The following is a 20962-nucleotide window of genomic DNA, read 5'->3' on the forward strand; positions in this document are numbered from 1 at the left end:
TTTAGTGAAAGCAAGTTTATTAAGAAAGAAAAGGAATAAAAGAATGACTACTCCATAGGAATGAGCAGACAAGTCTTTTTGATCTACCGAGTTTCCAGTCTTTCTTCTCTTTTGCATGTGAGATACTATGTAGACTCCAATTAATGTCACAATGTTCTAGTAGGCTTTATCAATTGTCATATGTGCTAGCCAAAAAAAAAAACTTTAATCAACTGCATAAATAACAGGAAGAAGTATATGAATTGTATGCAGATGCCTTTCTTCATTTAGACAACCTTCCTATATTTGCAAAAACAAATCTTTAATAGTTTATTGGTGGGACTTCAAAACAGTAATTTGACCTCTTAATCTCTGTAACAACTTCTGATAAGCTAAAAGCATATTACATTTCACATAGCTAGTATTATATTTTTCCTATAATTCACAGATATTCTGAAAATGCATTTTATCTTCAATCTATTTTTTTAAAGTATCTTGACAGATAACCTTAAGATATGTATGAGCCAAGTGCAGTAGCTCATGCCAGTGATCCCAACGGGGAGACTGAGGCAGCAGGATCACTTGAGGCCAGGAATTTGAGAACAGCCTGGGCAACAACAAAGTAAGACCCCATTTCTACAAAAAATAAAAAAAATCAGTTGGGCATAGTGGCACTCACCTGTAGTCCCAGCTACTTGGGAGGCTAAGGCAGGAGGATCATTGGAGCCCAGGAGTTTGAGGCTGTGGTGAGCCATGATTCATGCTGCTGCACTCCAGCATGGGTGACAGAGTGAGATGCCATCAAAAAAAAAAAAAAAAAAAAGATGTGTGTGTATATTTATGGATACACACAGTAGAGTCTGAGAATAGGAAAGAATAAGGGAAGAAAAAGAAGATATAGCGATGTTGGTATTTTTCATTAAAAATTATTTTAAGTGAAAGGTATTATGACTGTAAGCTGGTTCTATATTTTCATTAACAAATGATTCTCATTTGTAGTAGATGAAAAAGCATAGGAATATTTTATGATGCCAGGAAGTAGAATTGCCATGGAGCAGAGTGTTTACATGTAGATGCACTAAGCACGGACTCAGTGTGTTGGTGATGTATTAAAGAATGTCAGTGTCATTTAAACAAATGAGTTTTAGAATTGCAGAGTTTAAATACATTTAGCAATGAAAATAGTCCGGGTATTGCTGAGTTAACGATAGAAGTACTTGGTCAAACCCTTAATGCAATACTTGTACGAAATGTTTTGATATAGCAAATGGTAGATAAAGTCTTTCGTGTATTTTTGTAGAATCTTTTCAGATTTTTAAACGCTTATAATTAGACCAAGAAAACATTCTCTTTAAATAGACAGTACTGCACAAGAAGCTTCAGAAAGCTTCTAATCATTTTGAGAAAAAGATGGGTAGATTAGGCCGGGTGCAGTGGCTCACGCTTGTAATCCCAGCACTTTGGGAAGCCGAGGCGGGCGGATCAGGAGGTCAGGAGATCGAGACCATCCTGGCTAACACGGTGAAACCCTGTCTGTACTAAAAATAAAAAAAATTAGCCGGGCGTGGTGGCGGGTGCCTGTAGTCCCAGCTACTCGGGAGACTGAGGCAGGAAAATGGCGTGAACCCGGGAGACGGAGCTTGCAGTGAGCCGAGATCACGCCACTGCACTCCAGCCTGGGCGACAGAGCGAGACTCTGTCTCAAAAAAAAAAAAAGAAAGAAAGATGGGTAGATTATAAGTAAATAATTTGTGGATATGTTTCAAGGAACTATGAGCATTAATACTATAAGCATACATTTGGGGTCTTTTGTATCATCTAAAGTATGCTGGAAACTTATCAACTATAATGACACTGTTAAGGTGACTTGAGTACAATGCTTGGGGTATATAGATCTCTATATCATAGGCAAATTAGTATTTCACTTTTTTCTTTTTAGTTATTTTACAGGAAAGACTGGAGAAAAATTTTTTGTTTGTAGAGTCTTACGATGTTTTTAAGATTTTCTGCCAAATCTGAATTATCTATAAACAAATGTAGTTTATTTATTATAAATATTAGTGTGAGTTTATCAATTTCATAGAGATGAGGGTGAAGTCTAGTTCAGGCTGCATTCCTGGCCAGACTGCCAGGAGTTCATATTCTGCCATAAGAACCTGATGAAGCTGTATTAATGGATGACTATTTAAAAACAAATAGTTCTAAATGAACTTAATCCTGAATGGTTATTCTTCCAAATGCAAAGGACCACACAATGGTGCAGAATCCTAGTCCTAGATAATCAAAGCTATATTTTATCTCCACAGTAGAACACCCAAAACACCACCTAAAACAAAGCACCATTCTCCACTAGGGAAGGATACAGAGCTGATGCATTTAGTTTTCCCAAAACTAACACAAATGTGTGGATTTTGAGGTGTTAAACACCTTTACTTACTCTTGTGGATTTATAGCCAATCTCCCTTCAAGGACTATAATATAATTTGGAAGGCTGTTTTCCCCCTGGGTGACTTTACCTGTAAGCTTTTGTATAACAATTTGGTGGTGGTTTATTGATGATATGATGCTATTATGAAGGATCCTTCTACCCCCTGCTCCTCTCCTCATACCCACATAACAACCCTTTTCCCGGTTGGGGCTGTAGGAAATGAGTAATGCTTAACCCATTTGTGTGATCAATTCACTTAAGCAGCTACTGTGAAATGTTAATCACAACTTTAATTTGTACTGCATTAGCATTTTGATTAACTTGTAGGCTTGCTAGCACACTTGAAGCGCTTTTACTCATAGTTACAGCTCGGAAATGACTTTTTGATTAATTAAGTTTGTTAGACAGCAGCTGAGCTTCCTGAATGCTAACCTTCTGGGGGTAAAAGTTCAGGAGAAAGTTACTATGAACAACTGTTGCTATTGAAAAAGATTCTTATAAATGTACTTATAGCATTTTAATTATTGACAAAATATTGTATCATTACTTGCAACTGACCTGAACCTTTAGAGGAGTGTACTTTTCTATCAAGAAAGCTTTTTCGGGTTTTCCCATCATTGTAAAGCTTCTGGGAGCTCTTGAACTAAATAGTGCATTTTCTAGCAGATGTCTAACAACTAATGTTTTAACAAGCTGCCTAGGATCAATTTCCACAATTTTTTTAAATAAACTTTTTGTTTGAGAATAGTTTTATATTTCCAGAAAAGTTGCAAAGATAATACAGAGTTCCCATACAAAATAGAACCTATGTTTCCTCTAGTATTGACATCTTAAATATATTGGTAAGGTACATTTGTAACAATTGATAAGCCAATTTTGGCAAATAATTATTAACTAAAGTCTATGCTTATTCAGAATTCTTTAATTTTTACCTAATATCCTTTTTCTTTTTAAAATTTTTTTCTTGATATATAATACTTATACCTATTTTGAGGGTACATATAATATTTTGATACAGGTATACAATGTGTGATGTTCCCTAATGCACTTAGTTCTATTCTAGAATCTCATTGTGGGTATCCCTTTAAATTCAGTAGCCATTTCTCAGGCTCTTCTTGGCTCTGACAGTTTCTCAGACTTTCCTGTTTTTGATGATCTTTCCATAGTGTTTTGCATTCTTGTGATACTTTATATATAACAACTTTGTTTTTATAAATTAATGTAATTTTTCTCATTTTGGCATAAATAAATCTCTTTCTTTTAAACTCTGATGACAATATATCATCCCCATGTCATTTAATTTGAACAGACATGTATCACTTCAACCTTTGTCATGATCTTATTTTCTCTTTTTTTTTTTTTTTTTTTGAAACAGGGTCTCACTCTATCACCCAAGCTGGTGTATAGTAGCCTCAACCTCCTGGGCTCAAGCGATCCTTCCACCTCAGACTCCAAGTAACTAGGACCTCAGGCACATACCACCACACCCAGCAATTTTTTTTTTTTAATGAGATCTCACTTTCCCAAGCTGGTCTTGAACTCCTGGGTTTAAGTGATTGTCCTGCCTTGGCCTCCCAAAGTGCTGGGATTACAGGCATGAGCCACTCTTCCTGGCAGTGATCTTATTTTCATACATTTATTGTAATCCCTCTACTAACACTAGATACATTACGATGATGACAAGAGATATGAGGAAAAGGAGGAAAGGTTTCTTGAAGAGGAGGAAGGATAAAGGGAGAAGACAGAGTGTAAGTCTAAAGAATACTAAGAAGGGGAGAGAAGCTGGAGCAATCCATCCACCTCCATGCATACACCCTACAGCCACAGAGACTTGAGGACACTGAGGATTAAATTGACAGATTTCTTAAACTGAAGTTTAGATTTTAGGGGAAATTTTTAAATAATGAGCCTTAGAGTTAGATGTTATTATCCACTTTTTAACGTACCTCTTTATGTACATTTAATGATGCAGATTTTCTTTTAGTAGCCTAGGTCAGTGATGCTCTTTCCTTGCAATGAAACTGACTTAATTTTATCACAGTGCTCAATGTTCCTATTTTACTTTTGGATTATTTAAATCCAGAATTCAGTTGTGTTTCAAAAGATAAGTTCCTGAAGATCAAATGTTAAGATGTAGTTATAACCAAATGGTAGATTAAAATTAATTTTAAAATTTTAGAGTTTCAAAAAATATGTTGATAAAATTTACCCACGGAGACAATAATCAATTAATACTTAATAATTTTGTCTGGAGTTCGCATTTTTCTGCTATGTGGGAAACGAGGTCCGATGTCAGCCACCTCAGACTCTTTTTGAAGCAAAACAGAATATGCAGAAATCAGCACACTTAATAAAATACAGTGTAATGAGCACATGTATGAAACTGGAAAACCAAAATCAAGCCTTAACTTCATCACTTGTTTACCAGCATGACTACATAGTCACTAAACTTCTTTAAGCTTAAGTTCCCCTTTCTGTGAAGGGGGGTAGTATTAATGCCTGCCTCATAGTATTGTTGAGTATTAGATGAGAGCCATTAGTGAAAGTATTGTATAATCTGTGTAATACTATACAAATATTTTCATCACACCATATTGCATACTCTCTACACTGTCTGACTTTATATAATTCACTGGAGCTTTTTACAATAAATTCATGGGATTTACTTGATATGAAATATAGAAGATACGTTGTCAAGCTGAAAATGTTAACTTTTTAAAGTATAATCTGCAACTGTGGAAGATAAGAATAAAAGTGTCTATAGGTTTGGATAAATGTTATTATTTGCAGAAATACTTACACAAATATAAAAATGTGGTTGAATTTAAATGCTAAGACCAAGCCTGTTATGCTTAGGAAATTCTTAAAATTGATTTGAAATAGATGTTGAGGACATACAGTGTATCCAAGTCATAAAGGATACCTTTGGCTTCAGGAACCCCACACCTTTAAAAATTTCCTTACAGTGACTGCCCATTTTCTAAACTCTAGAGGGGACCAGCAGAAGTCCCTCTTTTCTGTGAGTTCTTGCCCACATACCCTGGAAGCAGATAATTTATCTTCCTTTGACCCCAGAAGGGTCTTTTCTCTGTACAGCTTATTTCCTGCTTAGTATATGCTACCCCTAACCTCAAGGATATTACATTCCACCTGGAAAAATAGAAAGTAAGCTCTGTAAAAACAAATAACTATATAATATGGGCATATTGGCATTTTATTGTTGAAAAATTAAAGCTTACAGAAGACAGAAACCATTAAAAAGCACCTAATCAAACTCCTTGATTTATCAGATGAGGAAAATGAATACTAGTAGTTAAGTGATTTGCCCAAGGTCTTACAGCTAATTTAAAGGCACAATACTCTAAACTCTCAGGCTAACCCTTTTTCTAGTATACCACACCCTCCTTTCAACCAGTACATTTATTCATGAATCATACTACTGATTACACTTCATCCAAACTTATTATTTGCTTACATTCTGTCTTGTCAGGAAAACTTCACAAAGTTTCAATTTATCTAGTGTGCACATTCCTCATAGAATCTTTAATTCTAATTTAGGGCCCCATTCAAAGTCTACACACCCTCCTCCTCCCCGTGAGCTTCATAGGCAATATATTATATTGGTTAAAGCAAGCCCTTTCAGGTCAGATTCCCCAGAACTGCCGTCAGCTGTACCCATTTACCAGAGCTATGCAACCTTAGGCAGTGTCTTCATCTGAAAAATGGTTTAAATTCAAAAACTTACATTAAATGGTTAACAGAGTGTTTGACAAATAGTAGATGTTTAACAAACGTCCATCCTAATCACGACTATTTCAGCAGTACCTGTGAGACTCCCTTAGCTGCCCTCCCCCTCCCTTTCCAGGTGTCATCTCCAGGTAAACCCCACTCTGCTTCCCCTGTCTCTGCTCCATGCATGCTGATTTTAATTATTTTGGCTGTGCGCATTTTGTGCCCAGGATTTCTAAGTCCACAACTCTAGCCCATACGCTTTCTCCAGAGCTCATTTTCACCTGAACTTCTTGGCTTCATAGTAGCACATCACTTAAAATGTGTTCAAAATTAAATTCATCACCTCCTCTCCAGCTCACCTCTCTTCAATAAATGGCAACCCTATTGTTTTTGCTAGCTAAAATAAGGTTGTAGTTATGGTATAATTTTATAAGTGGATACAGTGCTTGAAATCACATTTCCATTCTTCCAGGGCTGGTGATGACAAAGAATTCCGAATCAACAATTAACTGAAATTGATTCCAACTTAATAGAAGAAAGTCTGACACACAGAGTCAGCCCCCATTCATGTTTCCCCAACACTCAGAATCATCCTAGCTTTGTCTGATAGATAGAGTGCCAAGTAGAAAGTGGATAAGAGGTAAAGGGGGATTAAGTATTTGCCTGATATTAATGCTAAACTGCTAATGAATGTCAAGGATTATTTATCCTCCTTGTACTAAAACAACCTTTTATTGTTTAGATCGCTGAGTATTAGATCCCTGTAAAGGACTTTGGGGGTTACTTGGGAAACTCAGGCACACTCGCCAGTTGTTACCAAAACCATCCCCAATCTGGGGAGGAGCATATACCTATTAATCCTTATCTGCCAGGAAAACTGCTGTAAAAGGTAGTGAGACACAAGGAACTCATCCTAAGCTCAGTCATATGAAGTGTATCAGTGCAAGCTACCAGGACTCTCAAATCCACTTACCTGGACCATCCCTTAGCCTTAGCCCCTAACAGGTTTGGATCTCTGAATAGTCACATGGGCTTGCCCACTCTAACTGAATACCAGGCTCACATCCTCCAGTTTGGCCTGAGCTGCAGGATCTATCTTTGGCCTTGTTCCCTGCCATCTTGTACAGCAGTACCCCCTTATCCTTAGAACATAGTTCCAAGACCCCCAGTGGATGCCTAAAACCATGGATAGTACAGAACCTGATTACCATCAATTAGAACATGTTTCTGTTCATGTCTTCTACCCGTACATTTCATGCCTTTCCAATCTTAACTAAGCATGTATCATGCACTGTGGCATAACTTCTGCAGTTTGAGGTGTGACAGCAAAACTAACATGAATTTATTTTTTCTTCTTCACAAATTCATGGATGGACTTATCCTTCCTTCTTATTGTATGCCTTAGCAACCTCAGCACATGATTTTTTTTTTGTTTTCTTATTAAATCAAGAACATTCACCTTTTCACTTAAAGGAAGCATGTTACAGCTTCCCTTTGGCGTATTCAGATTACCAGCATCACTACTCTTATATGCCAGAGCCATTCTTAAGTAAAATAAGTGTTTTAGAATATAATCCCCACAGACAAGGGGGAATTACTTTATGTTTATCTGACATTAAAACTTTTTTTTTCTCCTATACCATACTGTCTTTGGTAGATGTGCAATAATTTAGGAAGAATGTTGTTATAATCATTGTAATTACATTTTTACCTATATTCTTTAATAAATATTTCTTGAGTGCACTGTTCTGGGCTAGAATTACAAGGAATGATTCCAGATTCTTGCCGTCAAGAAGCCTGTACTTTAAAAGACAGATGTGTAAACAGAGGATTACAAAAAGATGATGGTGGAGTGTGTCAAGAACAGCAGAGACATAGGAAAAATACTATCATGCATTGCATAACAGGATTGAGTTCTGAGAAATGTGCCCTTAGGCAATTTCTTCATGTGTGACCATCATAGAGAGTACTTACACAGACCTAGATGGTATAGCCCACTACACACCTAGGCTATGGACCTGTATAGCATGTTAGTGTACTGAATACTGTAGGAAATTGTAACACAATGATATTCATGTATCTAAACATATTTAAACATAGAAAAGTTACAGAATATATGGTTGTATAGTCTTATGGGACTACTGTTGTATATTTTGGTTCTTTCGTTGTTGATCAAAACCATTATGTGGTGCTTGACTGTACCTACAACTGTCTGGCGACTTCATTGTAAAAAGTAGCATTTGAATGAGACTTGAGGGATGAATAGGAATTTCCTAGAGGGACAAAGTACAGGAATGGTATTTGTTTAGAAAGAAAAAAAAAGGAGACAGAGAAGGAAACATCTAAAGCACGGGTTGGTGTGGGAAAATACCAGTAGTTACGTATTGCTCTACTAAGAGTACAGAGTGGGAGGTAGCCAGAGTGAAAAGCAAGGACCAGATAGATGAGAGAATGTTGACTGTCATTCAAAGAAGCATCAGTTGACCGGGCGCAGTGGCTCAAGCCTGTAAACCCAGCACTTTGGGAGGCCGAGACGGGCGGATCACAAGGTCAGGAGATCGAGACCATCCTGGCTAACCCAGTGAAATCCTGTCTCTACTAAAAAATATAAAAAACTAGCCGGGCGAGGTGGCAGGCGCTTGTAGTCCCAGCTACTCGGGAGGCTGAGGCAGGAGAATGGCGTAAACCCGGGAGGCGGAGCTTGCAGTGAGCTGAGATCCGGCCACTGCACTCCAGCCTGGGCCACAGAGCGAGACTCCGTCTCAAAAAAAAAATAAAAAAAAAAAAAGAAGCATCAGTTTTTTTATCCCCTTCACAGTGTAAAACCATTAAAGAAATGTAAGCAGAGGACTGATATGATCACTTTTACCTTCTTACAGTTCACTTCCGTAACAATATAAAGTAAATTTTGAAAAGAAATTAGATGAGAATAAAGAATAATTATAATGTTCCAGGTGAGAAACGAAGGTCTGCACTAAAGCCATGGGGGCAAAGAGAACAAGACAACTAGGGAGTAATTGAGCAGAGAAACATGTAGCAACGTTTTGGTTCAACTCAGTTGGGGAGCCACAAAACCTTTTACCATCACAGCTTCTTGGTCTCCCCACTTGCCTTTTCTCTAAATTTAAACAAGATAAATAATAGTTTTCAGTTTATGATATGGCTTTTTATTTATTTCATATAAGTAGTTAACATGATTTTTTTACATTTTCACATCTGGATCCTACAGTAAAAAATTGTGGGGAAATCTCATAAGTTTTATGAAATCTTTCAACTTCATCGTGAAAACTTCAAAGTTAAGAATATATGGTTCATCCATCTAGCTCTTCTAGTATGTGAGCTTTTGGTCTGGAATTTATTTCCAGTCAAGTTGCAATGTAAAATCACAAGTAAAATTGCCATAGTTACTCCACATTGCAAGTTCTGACATCATCATAATACTGCATTAGGTATAATTACTCATTTCTCTTTTCCTTTTCTCTTCCCTTAGTAAGACTCAAGAGTTGTGACTTGTGAACTACTCTTTTTTTGTCTATGAGTAGCATTCATCATGACCTGTTGTCTCATATACTTCAGAGAAAGACAAAGTGTATTATTCTGCTGTACAGGGAAAAAGGAAGAATATAAGTAGATTTTCCCTAGATTTATAAATATGTACATTCATACATGTATACACATTCATATACACATACATATATAAATATACCTATTATACTAACATTCTGTCTTTATGATGTATATCTAGCAGGTTAATAGATACTAAAGACCAATTTGACCATGCCGTCACATTAATCATGATATCCAGAAATTTTGATCCATTTCTCTGTAATATACCAAGGAAACAATAGATTCGTTTAGCCAGGTGTTTTTTAAACTCACTTTTTAGAGAGTTTTTTAAACTCACTTTTTAGAGAACAGAGTGGGATATTCAACGCTCAGAAGGAAGATGTTTCTCCATCAACAGTACTAGGTAGTATAGCAAATTAATTTTTCCAACATAATATGCCTTAAAAATTATTTCTAAAAGTCCACTAACAACAGATTTTGTACATTTTATAAATATTTTGCTGTCATTGAGATATTTACTATTAAAGTATTTTAATTATTTGCTAGGCATATCTAATTTCTCCTATCTTCATATCCTCATTTCCCAAAACAAGAGAGTACAGTACTAAAACTGTATAAAATAGCTACCTAAGATCATGATATTAACTTATGTGTCTTTAAGTCAGCATTCTCCAGAATCTAATTTAATTGAAATAGCTGTGCCTGTGTAAACTTCGCCTTTGTTTAAATAAGATTTCACTGTTTAGTTTTGCCTTAAGCAAATGCAGCCTTTTGTTTGTCCATAAAGCATTAGATTAAATGTATAGACTAATATGAATAGCTTCTCTTCATTCTTCATGTACCACTAGCAGTTGCCCCCTTTGCTAGTATGTGGTGTGGTGTATTATTGTCATTGAAAACCAGGCCTCTATGTTTAGCCTGTTCTTTGGAGAAAATAAATTTTTGGCAAGAAAAACTATCTCCTTACCATTATTGATTTTAAATTTGAAAGACTACATGAGATTCACTCTTTAAATGCAGCTGCTAATGTTCTTAATATAGTGAATTATATGAGTATTGGCTCTCATAGTAAGTACACTGAGTTTTTATCTTTGTTTTAATGCTAGGTACCAATATTATCTGGCTATCCTTGCTGCCCTAACAAAACTTATTATTTGGTCCTTTGTAGGAAGTAATGTACAGTAAATGCTATGATCAAATTTGTTCCCTGCAATCCAACTGTGGTTTATTTTCTGGTTTCTATGTTGATGAATAATAATTTAGAGATACAATGCTTGGTTTCTTTGTTTTTTGTTAAAGCTAACATCAGAATCCCAGTGAAGGGGGCAAGTACCATGTTATTCTTGTAACGTGCATTTTCCCTGTTCAGGCAATGCTGGACGTGGCTGCAAACCAGGGCTGGCTGGTGACTGTCCTGAATATCACCAATCTGATTCAGATGGTGATCCAGGGTCGGTGGTTAAAAGACTCTTCTCTTCTTACACTACCAAACATAGAAAACCATCATCTTCACCTTTTCAAGTAATTGTTTTACTTTTCAATGTAATTGTTTTGTTTTAATTTCAAAAAAAATATGTTTGTTATATATGTAGTCACTGAAATTTTATGTTATGGAGAATACTGATTACTGACATGGAAAATACTCCTGTTTCCCAGAGTAAGACATGGCCAACTGACAGAACATTTTTGTTTGGAATTTGATCATCAGTCCCAAGCTGAACTATAATTTAAACTTCTCCTATCTAAATCATTTTCCATTTGAAGCACTGGATACATTTTTTTCTTAATTGCATTTATTCTTTTACAATATCAATCTTCATTTAAGAAGACATCATTAAAATGCTTTGTGATCTAAAGCAAAATAAATGGCCAATGTCTGTTATTGTTGAAGAGATTTGAGATATCTGAAATCCATTGTAAAAGTAAATTGTGCATCTGTAAAATGTCCCAAACTAGGTAGTTACATATATTGGGAGCTCAAGATATAACCTGTATGTAAGAGTTTATGTTAGCATCAATTATTTAACCCATAAGTCTCATGTACATGACTGAAACATATTTGCAAGGAAAAGAACAGTGTCTAATACAAGCAGGGTTGGCAATGTTTAATTGGAAATGTTTCTTTCACACCAGTGTTTCACGCCAGTTGAGAGATAATTTGCAGCCAAAATATTGCTTCACAGTCATGTAGCAAAACAATCTGGCTGTAGCTTGCCATCATGCACTCCGTACTCCTGTTCATCCGCATAAGGGGTGGCAGTTATTTGAGACATCTAGACACAGATGCCAACAAGAACCTCAGGCACACATGAAGTCTCCTTAGGAAAGTCCCTCAATTTGACTCAAATATATTGGGTTCCAGGGCAGTTGTCTCCATGGTACTTGGGTTCCTACCATGGGATGTCCCTAGAAACTAAAAGACACTTATGCCATAGCAGCAGCAAGTGGCATGGGGTGAAAGGCAGATAACCTCCTCTGTGTGTCTGCAGCTCAGTTTCAGGAGCCCTTCCAGTATGGTATAAAAGTTATGAGAGTAGGGTTTCAGCAGTAAAGAACGCACATTAAGGTACTACCACACATAGCACGCAGGTCTGCTATGGAAGCTGCTTGGGACCTAAGAGATGTGATACAGTTTTCACAGCACTCTTAAGAGTTTCAATTATATTTTTCTTCTTACTGGAATATTTAGGTGGCCTGTGTTTCTGGGATCTAGCACTACTTGTGCTGTAAATCTCAAAAATTCTCAAAATGAACTTTTAGCTTTATGTTCCCAACAACTTATAATTTAAAACTTTATTTAAGTAATTATATTAAAGACATTTGCTGCACCCATTAAGCACATTTCTGGGGTCTGGATCAGTACTTCATGTACTTGGAAGCATTACTTCACATTAGTTCCTTCCTGTAGAAAGACACCCAATGTCTGTGAACCCTAAGTATTTACTGAGCTCACACATAAGTAATACATTTATGTAGTGATAACAGTACTGCCTAGGGCTGTTATCCATACAGAATGCTGGCTGAATTTTTAAACTTAGCATAATGGTCTTAAAATGTCATTTCTTAATTGAAACAAAAAAAAGTTATCATTATATAAACCACCATTGTCAGAAAATCATCTTTCTGCTGTGAAACAATTAGTTGCTTGGTTCGATGTTATTTCCTAGGAAATGGAAGCCAGTTATGAAGGGCCCACATGCTAGGGGTCGGACCTCCATCGAGTGCCTTCCTGAACTGATCCATGCCTGTGGAGGTAAAGACCATGTATTTAGCTCCATGGTAGAAAGTGAGCTACATGCTGCAAAAACGAAACAGGTAAGACCATCTCTTAAGTGTTTTGAAGGCTCCCCTACTCAGAGGTGTACCATGAGTTTTCTAACTTAAAGAGCATGGATTTTGGAACCAGGCTCACCTTGAGTTAAATTGTCTCTGCCATTTACTACTATGATTATGAACATGAAAACATACATGTCTCAAGAAGTTCTTGTGAAAATTAAGGAAGATACTCTTATGTAAACTGCTTTATACAGTTCTTGACACAGAGTAAGAACTCAATAAATGAATACTAAAAATAATGACAGTAATATGACAGTAATAGTAACTAATAGTGGTATTTGCATTACGACAAGTTGTTTCAGTATAAATGCTACTAAGCTGGCTGTGAAAAGCCTCAAGTAGTTTGTCCATCACTTGGCTGCGTTATCCTAGCCTTCTACTCCCTCTCTTCAGGGTAGTGTATCCTTCGGTATGCTTGGTATACTTTCATGCAATTCCCTCAGTTATTTGTTTATGCCCCTCTCTTATTATAATCACTTTGTTTCTAGATCCAAGAGTATCCTTTCAAATAAACCGTGTGTGTGTGAACCATATAACTTACACAGAAAGCTAAATCTATATTGTGAAAAACAACACGGATCATGTCTCCAAACAATCTTTAGGAAGACCAAAAATATGAATGAACAATGCCAGAAATATTTGGCTATCTAGACTTTAAGTCTTAAGCAATTTTACCCTAAACATGTCAAAGTAAACGTTCAGGATTTATAACATAATTAACATATTGACTTGCAAATGCAGGTATTAAAGAAACTTCTAAACCATGTCTTTTTTTTTTCCAAGTGGAACTTATTTTTGATCAAGACTTGGAAAAAGTGTAACAGGCATTAACGTCTGATTGACTGTTCAGTTTCTGTTGAACCCAAGATTGGCACCAAATACTATTTAAATATTCATAATAAATGCCTACCTTTCTAACTAAATTACCATCGAAATTATGAATAAAAACAATATATTTAAATCACAACAACGCTTCTGTTAGCAACAACAGATTTCCAACATAACATACATTGATTTCAAGCCAAGTTTTAGATATGATGAAAAATTAGAACATTGTTATAATTAGTTCAGGGAGAACTCAGAAGTAAACTTACTTAATTTATTTGCATAAATTGCCATTCTGTTATCTTTAAAACCAAATGCAAATTGGCTCTGTCTGATATGATGATGGTTATTTGGCTCAAAAGTGCTTCAATTTGCAGAGCAATCTGGTGCCGGCTCTGCAGTGAGGCGATCCCAGGTAACATACAAATCCTGAATTATTCCAGAAATTAGTATGTTTAAAGCATCAATTTAAGTGCTAATTGCAGTAGTAATGAGAAAAAGCAGTACGACTGTGAGATTTGCATCTTCTACCCCATCAGTATGCCTGGAACGGCTGCTGACTGGCAGAGGATTTGGCTGCTAATTAAATAATTGTATGCATGGCAGTGCTCTTGCCTGATTCAATAGATGAAGATTAATCCTCAGATAAATATGTTTGGCTGGTATTGAAATGTCTTAGCAGTTTCTTTAAAATAGTTCATGTTTTATATACATAAATATATATACATATATATATCTCCAATAAATATATGTGTACACATTGTAGATTGAAAATAATAATAACATTAAGTCCTACAAAAAATTACATATATATAAAAGCCAGATATGACATTTGGGGACTTTGTAAAGTAAAATCCCAATGAATTACTGATAACAAAACATTATATTGGTAACCAATTTAATGGTACAAGTAAAGAAACATATCAAGTCTTGCTTCATGTGGTAAATATCACTTGTGCTGTCTGACAAAGTCAAATGCTTTAAAGAAATTGTGTTTTTAAGTCCCCTTAACCACTTTTCCAGACTGGCCAGTCCTAGAAGAACATCCAGTGGTACAGCTTCTATACTTGGTGACTATGGGTTCTAGCAGGGGATAGACCGTCCTTTGTACTTGAAGTACACTCTTTTGCTTGACTATTTCAAAATCCAGTTCAAGACATGATTTCAGATTCATAAGACAAGTTATAGGATTGGAGTCGAATTGAAAATTTGCATTGAATTTACATTTTTTTTAATTCCTAAGGGGTAGTTTGGTTCATCAGGGCTACTTCATTTCAATTAAGTATACTCAGCAGCAGTAAGCAAGATCAAAGCCTATAAGGAAATCTATAGTATGTATTAAAGGAATAAAAGGAAAACCAAAATTAAAATACCGTGTACTTTTAAAAACTAACATAGAAGGTAACAACTGATTTTAAAAAAAAAAAAAAAAAAAGCCAACGTCTTGAGAAGTTTTCTTGACTGATGCTGATATTGCCATAGAATTGTATATGTTAGAAAAAGATGACCTCAAGTTTCTTTTGTTACATCTTTTCTGTAGACCTAGGTATTCATTCATTCATTCATTCATTCATTCAACATTGGTGAGCACTTGTTATTTGAATACTGATTTTTCACAAATGTCTTTCCACTTCAAATGCAGTATAAAATTAGGTAAAATATCTTTTAATGTGTCATTTTAATTGGTATTCTCAGCATAATGATGCCAAAAATTCATATTTGTTTCTAGAAAGAACCCTAGACTTATAGAATTCCTTGTGAAATATAGAATATAAAGAAAATTTTTTTTTCAGAATAAATGAGACAAATTTGAAATAGGAGCCAAAAAATGTACAATAAGTGGTCAGTGGAGGATTCTAACATCAATTATTCAATTACAAAATTTTTTTCAGGTTGCCCATTTATCCCCAAGTAATGCTCTCCATCTTAGAAGCCACATGAATATCTGAATAGATGCTTCTCTAAAACAAACCAGTTTGACAACAAACATTTTTTAACTTGTTTTATTTTGGTATAGTCAACAGCTGCTCAATATCAGGAGGGATTTACAATAAAGGAATCACAAGTTTAAATAATGATAAGCCCTCTTTTAGTTACTTTTACAAAGACATTAAAAAGACTAAAAGCACAATATTTTTACACATACATGCGTATAGCCACAAGTATAAGAAAAATTGAGGACATCTGAACAAAATCACTGGATTATGTTAATGTTAATATCCTAGTAGTAATAAGTACCATAGTTTTAAAAAATGCTGCCTTTGGAGGAAACTGAGTAAATGGTCCACAGAATGTCTCTGTATTATTTCCTGCAACTGCGTCGGATCTAGAATTAATCTCAACATTAAAAGGTTGATTTTTTTCTAAAAGCACACTATTTCTTAGTTGATCATTGCATTTCACATAAACTCTTCCTTTATTATGTTACTTTTCTGTTTTTATTTAGGCATGGAATTTCTTATCTCACTTGCCAGTGATAAATGTTGGCATAAGTGTTAAAGGCTCATGGGATGACTTAGTTGAAGGACATAATGAACTCTGTGTCTCAACTCTGACTGCAGACAAACGAGATGACAACAAATGGATCAAATTGCATGCTGACCAAGAGTATGTGCTTCAAGTCAGCTTGCAGAGAGTCCACTTTGGGTTCCACAAGGTATAGTGTTTGGTTTCCATTCTCAAATATTTCACACCAAATACCAGCATGCGCCACCACACATATCTGTTATATGACTAATGCGCCCGTGTCATTCATGAATCCTGCTTTCTCAACTGGTGTTAAGCAGTGAGAGTTAGTCTTTTGAAATTCATGAGTTCTCCTCATGTGCCATTTTTCAGCCCCAGAAAATCTACCTTACATAAGAATATATTGCCTAGAGTTCTATTCTGAAAGTATGGTACACAGACAGTCCAGCAGAATTTCCTGAAGGGCCTTTTAAAGTGCAGATTCCTTGGCCCCACTCCAGACTGGCTGAATCAGAACCTCAAGGGGGCGGATCTCAAAATCTATACCGTCACTCAATACTCCAGATGATTTTTAAGGGCCTTAAAGCTTGAGCAGTACTGCCCTAGAGGCACTTTGGTGTACAGGAACCGCATTGGGCTAGATATAGATGAGACTGAAGCTTTACCACTTAGCTCTATGGATTTGAATAAGACATTAAGCTTTTCTGAGCCTCAGTTGCCATATCTGCCTGTGTCCTTCATTATAATGCATAGAAGAGCTTTGTCAATGTTCATACAGGCCAAAAATATACAGTATTTTTATTTTAGATTACTGTGCTCTTTTCTGTTGCCTCTGACACCAAAATTAATTATCTGGTCCTCTAAGAATATTAGTACACAGCATGTGGGCAGATTGGTTTTTAGTGCCATAATAATTAAAATAAGAAAGAATTAGTCTTCTTTATGGTCCAGTGGATTCAGGGCTTTCCCATATCTAGAATAAGCCCTCAGGGGTGAAGCTATAGTTCATTAGTATTGCCCCTTCTGTTCTCACACACAAAATGATCAGTAACTTTCTATTCATACAATGTTCTTTCAGTATTGTACCTTCAAGTCTCACCTCATTTGATTTCTAATTCTAAAAAGTCTGTCAGTGTAAGTATTAATTGATTGGCCTCTGGCATTTCAGAGACTTTAATATGAGCTTTTTTTTTCTTTTTTCTTTCTTTTTTTTTTTTTTTTTTTTTTTTTTTTGATACAGAGTCTCACTGTGTCACCCAGGCTTGGCTCACTGCAACCTCCACCTCCCAGGTTCAAGCATTTCTCCTACTCCAGCCTCCCAAATAGCTGGGTTTTACAGGCATGTGCCACTACACCCAACTAATTTTTTGTATTTTTAGTAGAGATAGGGTTTCACCATGTTGACCAGGCTCATCTCGAACTCCTGATCTCAAATGATCCGCCTGCCTCAGCCTCCCAAAGTGCTGGGATTACAGGCATGAGCCACCACACCTGACCTTAATATGAGCTTTTGTTTGTTTGTTTGAGATAGAATTTCACTTACGTTGCCCAGGCTGGAGTGCAACGGTGCAACATCAGCTCCCTGCAACCTCTGCCTCCCGGTTCAAGCAATTCTCCTGCCTCAGCATCCCGAGTAACTGGGATTACAGGTGCCTGCCACCATACCTGGCTAATTTTTTGTATTGTGTTGGCCAGGCTGGTCTCGAACTCCTGACTTCAGGTGATCCACCTGCCTTGGCCTCCCAAAATGTTGGGCTTACAGGCGTGACCCACTGCACCTGGCAATATGAGCATTTTAGAAGACTTAATGTACTCCAACTTTTAAAGTAATATAAACTAATACTAGTAGTAATCATAAAAATAGCAATAATCATAAAGATAAAATCATGGGAGAAAACTATTATTTTTTACCTTAATATTCTATGTATAACTTAGATTTAATCATGCCAGAAAATCTCTTAATTTTTGTTTCTGAATGCTGTAAAAATATATTACTCTCTGACCCCCTTTTGAAATAAGTGAAACATCTCCCTCTAGAATACTGAATGAAGTCTGAGAATATATCATTATTACTATATTTTATTATGCCATAAAGTCATTGTCTTAAAGAATCGTTAGAATAATCTTGCATTTTATAAAAATTGATCTAAAATAAAGACCTCAAGTGCGATCATTATGTTTATATCTAATTTGGATTGTGGTGATTAATATATTTTACAAATTACTTGACTTAAAATTGCCCATTTCTCAGAGAAGGGACTCTTTAATATTACCATATTAGAATATATGCTTATTTATGTGAGTTTTTTTTCTTGGATGAGAGGAAAGTATGTATTTGATATAGTACTCCTCAGGTTGGGGTCCAGAGTCCAGTCTTGATTGGCTTTGTGTTTTTGTTGATTTGTTTGTTTGTTTTCTTAAGCATTCGTTTTTTGTGAATAAGGTTTTGGAAGATTTGGTTAACATGGTTATGTTTCAATTTGTTCATCTACCAATGTGGTATTAAAGTTAATTGGAGGAATAGCATGAGAATTTGCTAATTGGATGTCAAGATCCAGAGTTTTTTATTCTAACTAGCCAAATATTCTGATACTTACAACCACAAACTAATATCTATAACGTGCTCTGAGAATCTTGAGATAAGTTAAATAATTGCATATCAAAGACACCAAACCAGAATGGAAGAAAATTTAAAACATCTCAGATACATATGGTGAACTATGTAGATGTATGGCCTTCAAGTAACACAACGTAGCCTTAACCACAACCAAGCGGTGTAGAAAGTCTAGATATTTTTAATGTTGTATCTTTTTTTCTGGTTTATAGGGAAAGCCAGAGAGCTGTGCAGTTACTCCTCGGTTTCCCAAATCAAAAGATGAAGGATGGTTTTTGATATTAGGAGAAGTGGATAAGAGAGAACTTATTGCTTTGAAAAGAGTGGGATATATTCGAAATCATCATGTTGCTTCCCTTTCTTTTTATACCCCTGAAATACCTGGAAGGTAAGAAGAATCCTACTACCAAAGTTCTGAAAGAATTAAATATGATTGTGATTACAAATGTGGTTTTACATTTTTATTCTATTTTTATATTTTAGGTATATTTACACATTATATTTCATGAGTGATTGCTACCTTGGCCTGGACCAGCAGTATGACATCTATCTCAACGTTACACAAGCGAGCCTTTCTGCACAGGTCAACACCAAGGTCTCTGATGCCCTCACTGACCTGGCATTGAAGTAACCTGACCTGAACAATCCATTTGAAAGGAGTGGCTAAGAATTCTCATTGTTCAGTCATCTAGACAACATCGAATTACTTGATGTTTGCCTTGAAAGGATCAACTTCTAACCTCAGCCATCCAGGAAATTGACAGTGGCTGCAGTATTGACTCCAGTGACATAAAGTTAACCACAGTGGCCTTTTAACAAATGTTGCCTTTTATAATGTTATCTTCATGAGATTCTTGATATGTGAGATGAAAAAGCATGTAGAATAATCTTTTAATTTGTGTATATTTGAAATGATATTTAGGAGCTATCAGTCAAATTTTACATCTCACAATGTACTGTTTACATGAATATTGGCTTTTTCTTTTTTAAGGAAAACTGCATTGAGGTGTGACAAGTGTTAGGACTTGTCACAGATTTCTAACTCTGCCACATAAAATATAAATATAAACCTGTAAGGTGATACACAGTGTGTGTTGTTAGCAAAATTTATACTTTGATATGATTACATGTAGAAGTAGCTTCAAGAATTTCTTATACTCATAAATATTTTAATAATATGTGATGTAAAATTATATTATGGAGCCTAATGATGATAACAAAGAAAACAGAATATACTGATCTTAGAAAATGTAGATACGGTTAACTGGGAAATAAAATATAGAGTGACACTTCAAGACCAGTTGACTCAATGTTTTCGTCTGCTTCCTTTCCATAATATCCCCTTACTCATCTGTTCTTTTCTTTCCCTTCTACTTCAAGGCTTTATTTCCATTATCTTTCTGACATATTTATTTACACGAGGAGAGAAGTATAATCTAATTCATGTTGTAACACTTACAGATCATATAGTACAATTATTTATCTTTATGCTGTCCTGGACAAATCTGAGACAGAAAATTTTTGACCCCTATGGGTCAAAGAAAATTTCTCTATGTGCAAACAAATTCCATCTTGAAAAATACTTTTTCAAGCTAAAAACTTGTTAAAATTCAATGTTCATATAATATGCATTCTAGTGGAATGAAATTCTACCTTTGTGAAATAATTTCAGTTTTCTTAGCCCTAAAATGAATTATTTTAAAACATTTTCCAATGTAACTGTTACAAGTACCAGAATTTCAGTGTTTCTGGAATTGGAATGTATTGCTTGTATATATCCTTTTCCATGCTTAAATAAAAAAGGAGAAGAAATAAAAGTAGGTTGCAGGGGAACCAAGCATTCACTTCCCAAAATTAAATCCAAATAACTATTGCGAACAAACCAAGTATAGTGAGAATGAGGACTCTAGTCTGAGAAATTTACTTCATATAAAAGTTCTCTCTGTTTTTCCTTTGGCAAAGTTTATTACCTAATTGAAATTTATATCTTAAACACTGTTTTAGTGAAATTAAAA

The 20962-nt window shown here is 35.5% G+C and overlaps 1 protein-coding gene across 3 annotated transcripts in view; it reads left to right on the forward strand.

The window, feature by feature from the left end:
- Positions 1-20245, forward strand: part of ASCC3 (activating signal cointegrator 1 complex subunit 3) — a 418508-nt gene extending 398263 nt beyond the window's left edge. For all 3 annotated transcript variants that reach the window (XM_010389420.2, XM_010389421.2, XM_030928568.1), the window contains 5 exons: positions 11076-11227; positions 12874-13021; positions 16314-16523; positions 19160-19335; positions 19431-20245. In XM_010389420.2, coding sequence (XP_010387722.1) covers positions 11076-11227; positions 12874-13021; positions 16314-16523; positions 19160-19335; positions 19431-19578 — 834 coding nt within the window. In that variant the 3' untranslated portion in view covers positions 19579-20245. The remainder of the gene's footprint in view (positions 1-11075; positions 11228-12873; positions 13022-16313; positions 16524-19159; positions 19336-19430) is intronic.
- The last annotated feature ends 717 nt before the right edge of the window (positions 20246-20962 follow it).

The sequence above is a fragment of the Rhinopithecus roxellana genome, chromosome 4 (genome assembly GCF_007565055.1).
Source record: "Rhinopithecus roxellana isolate Shanxi Qingling chromosome 4, ASM756505v1, whole genome shotgun sequence".
Lineage (NCBI taxonomy): Eukaryota > Metazoa > Chordata > Mammalia > Primates > Cercopithecidae > Rhinopithecus > Rhinopithecus roxellana.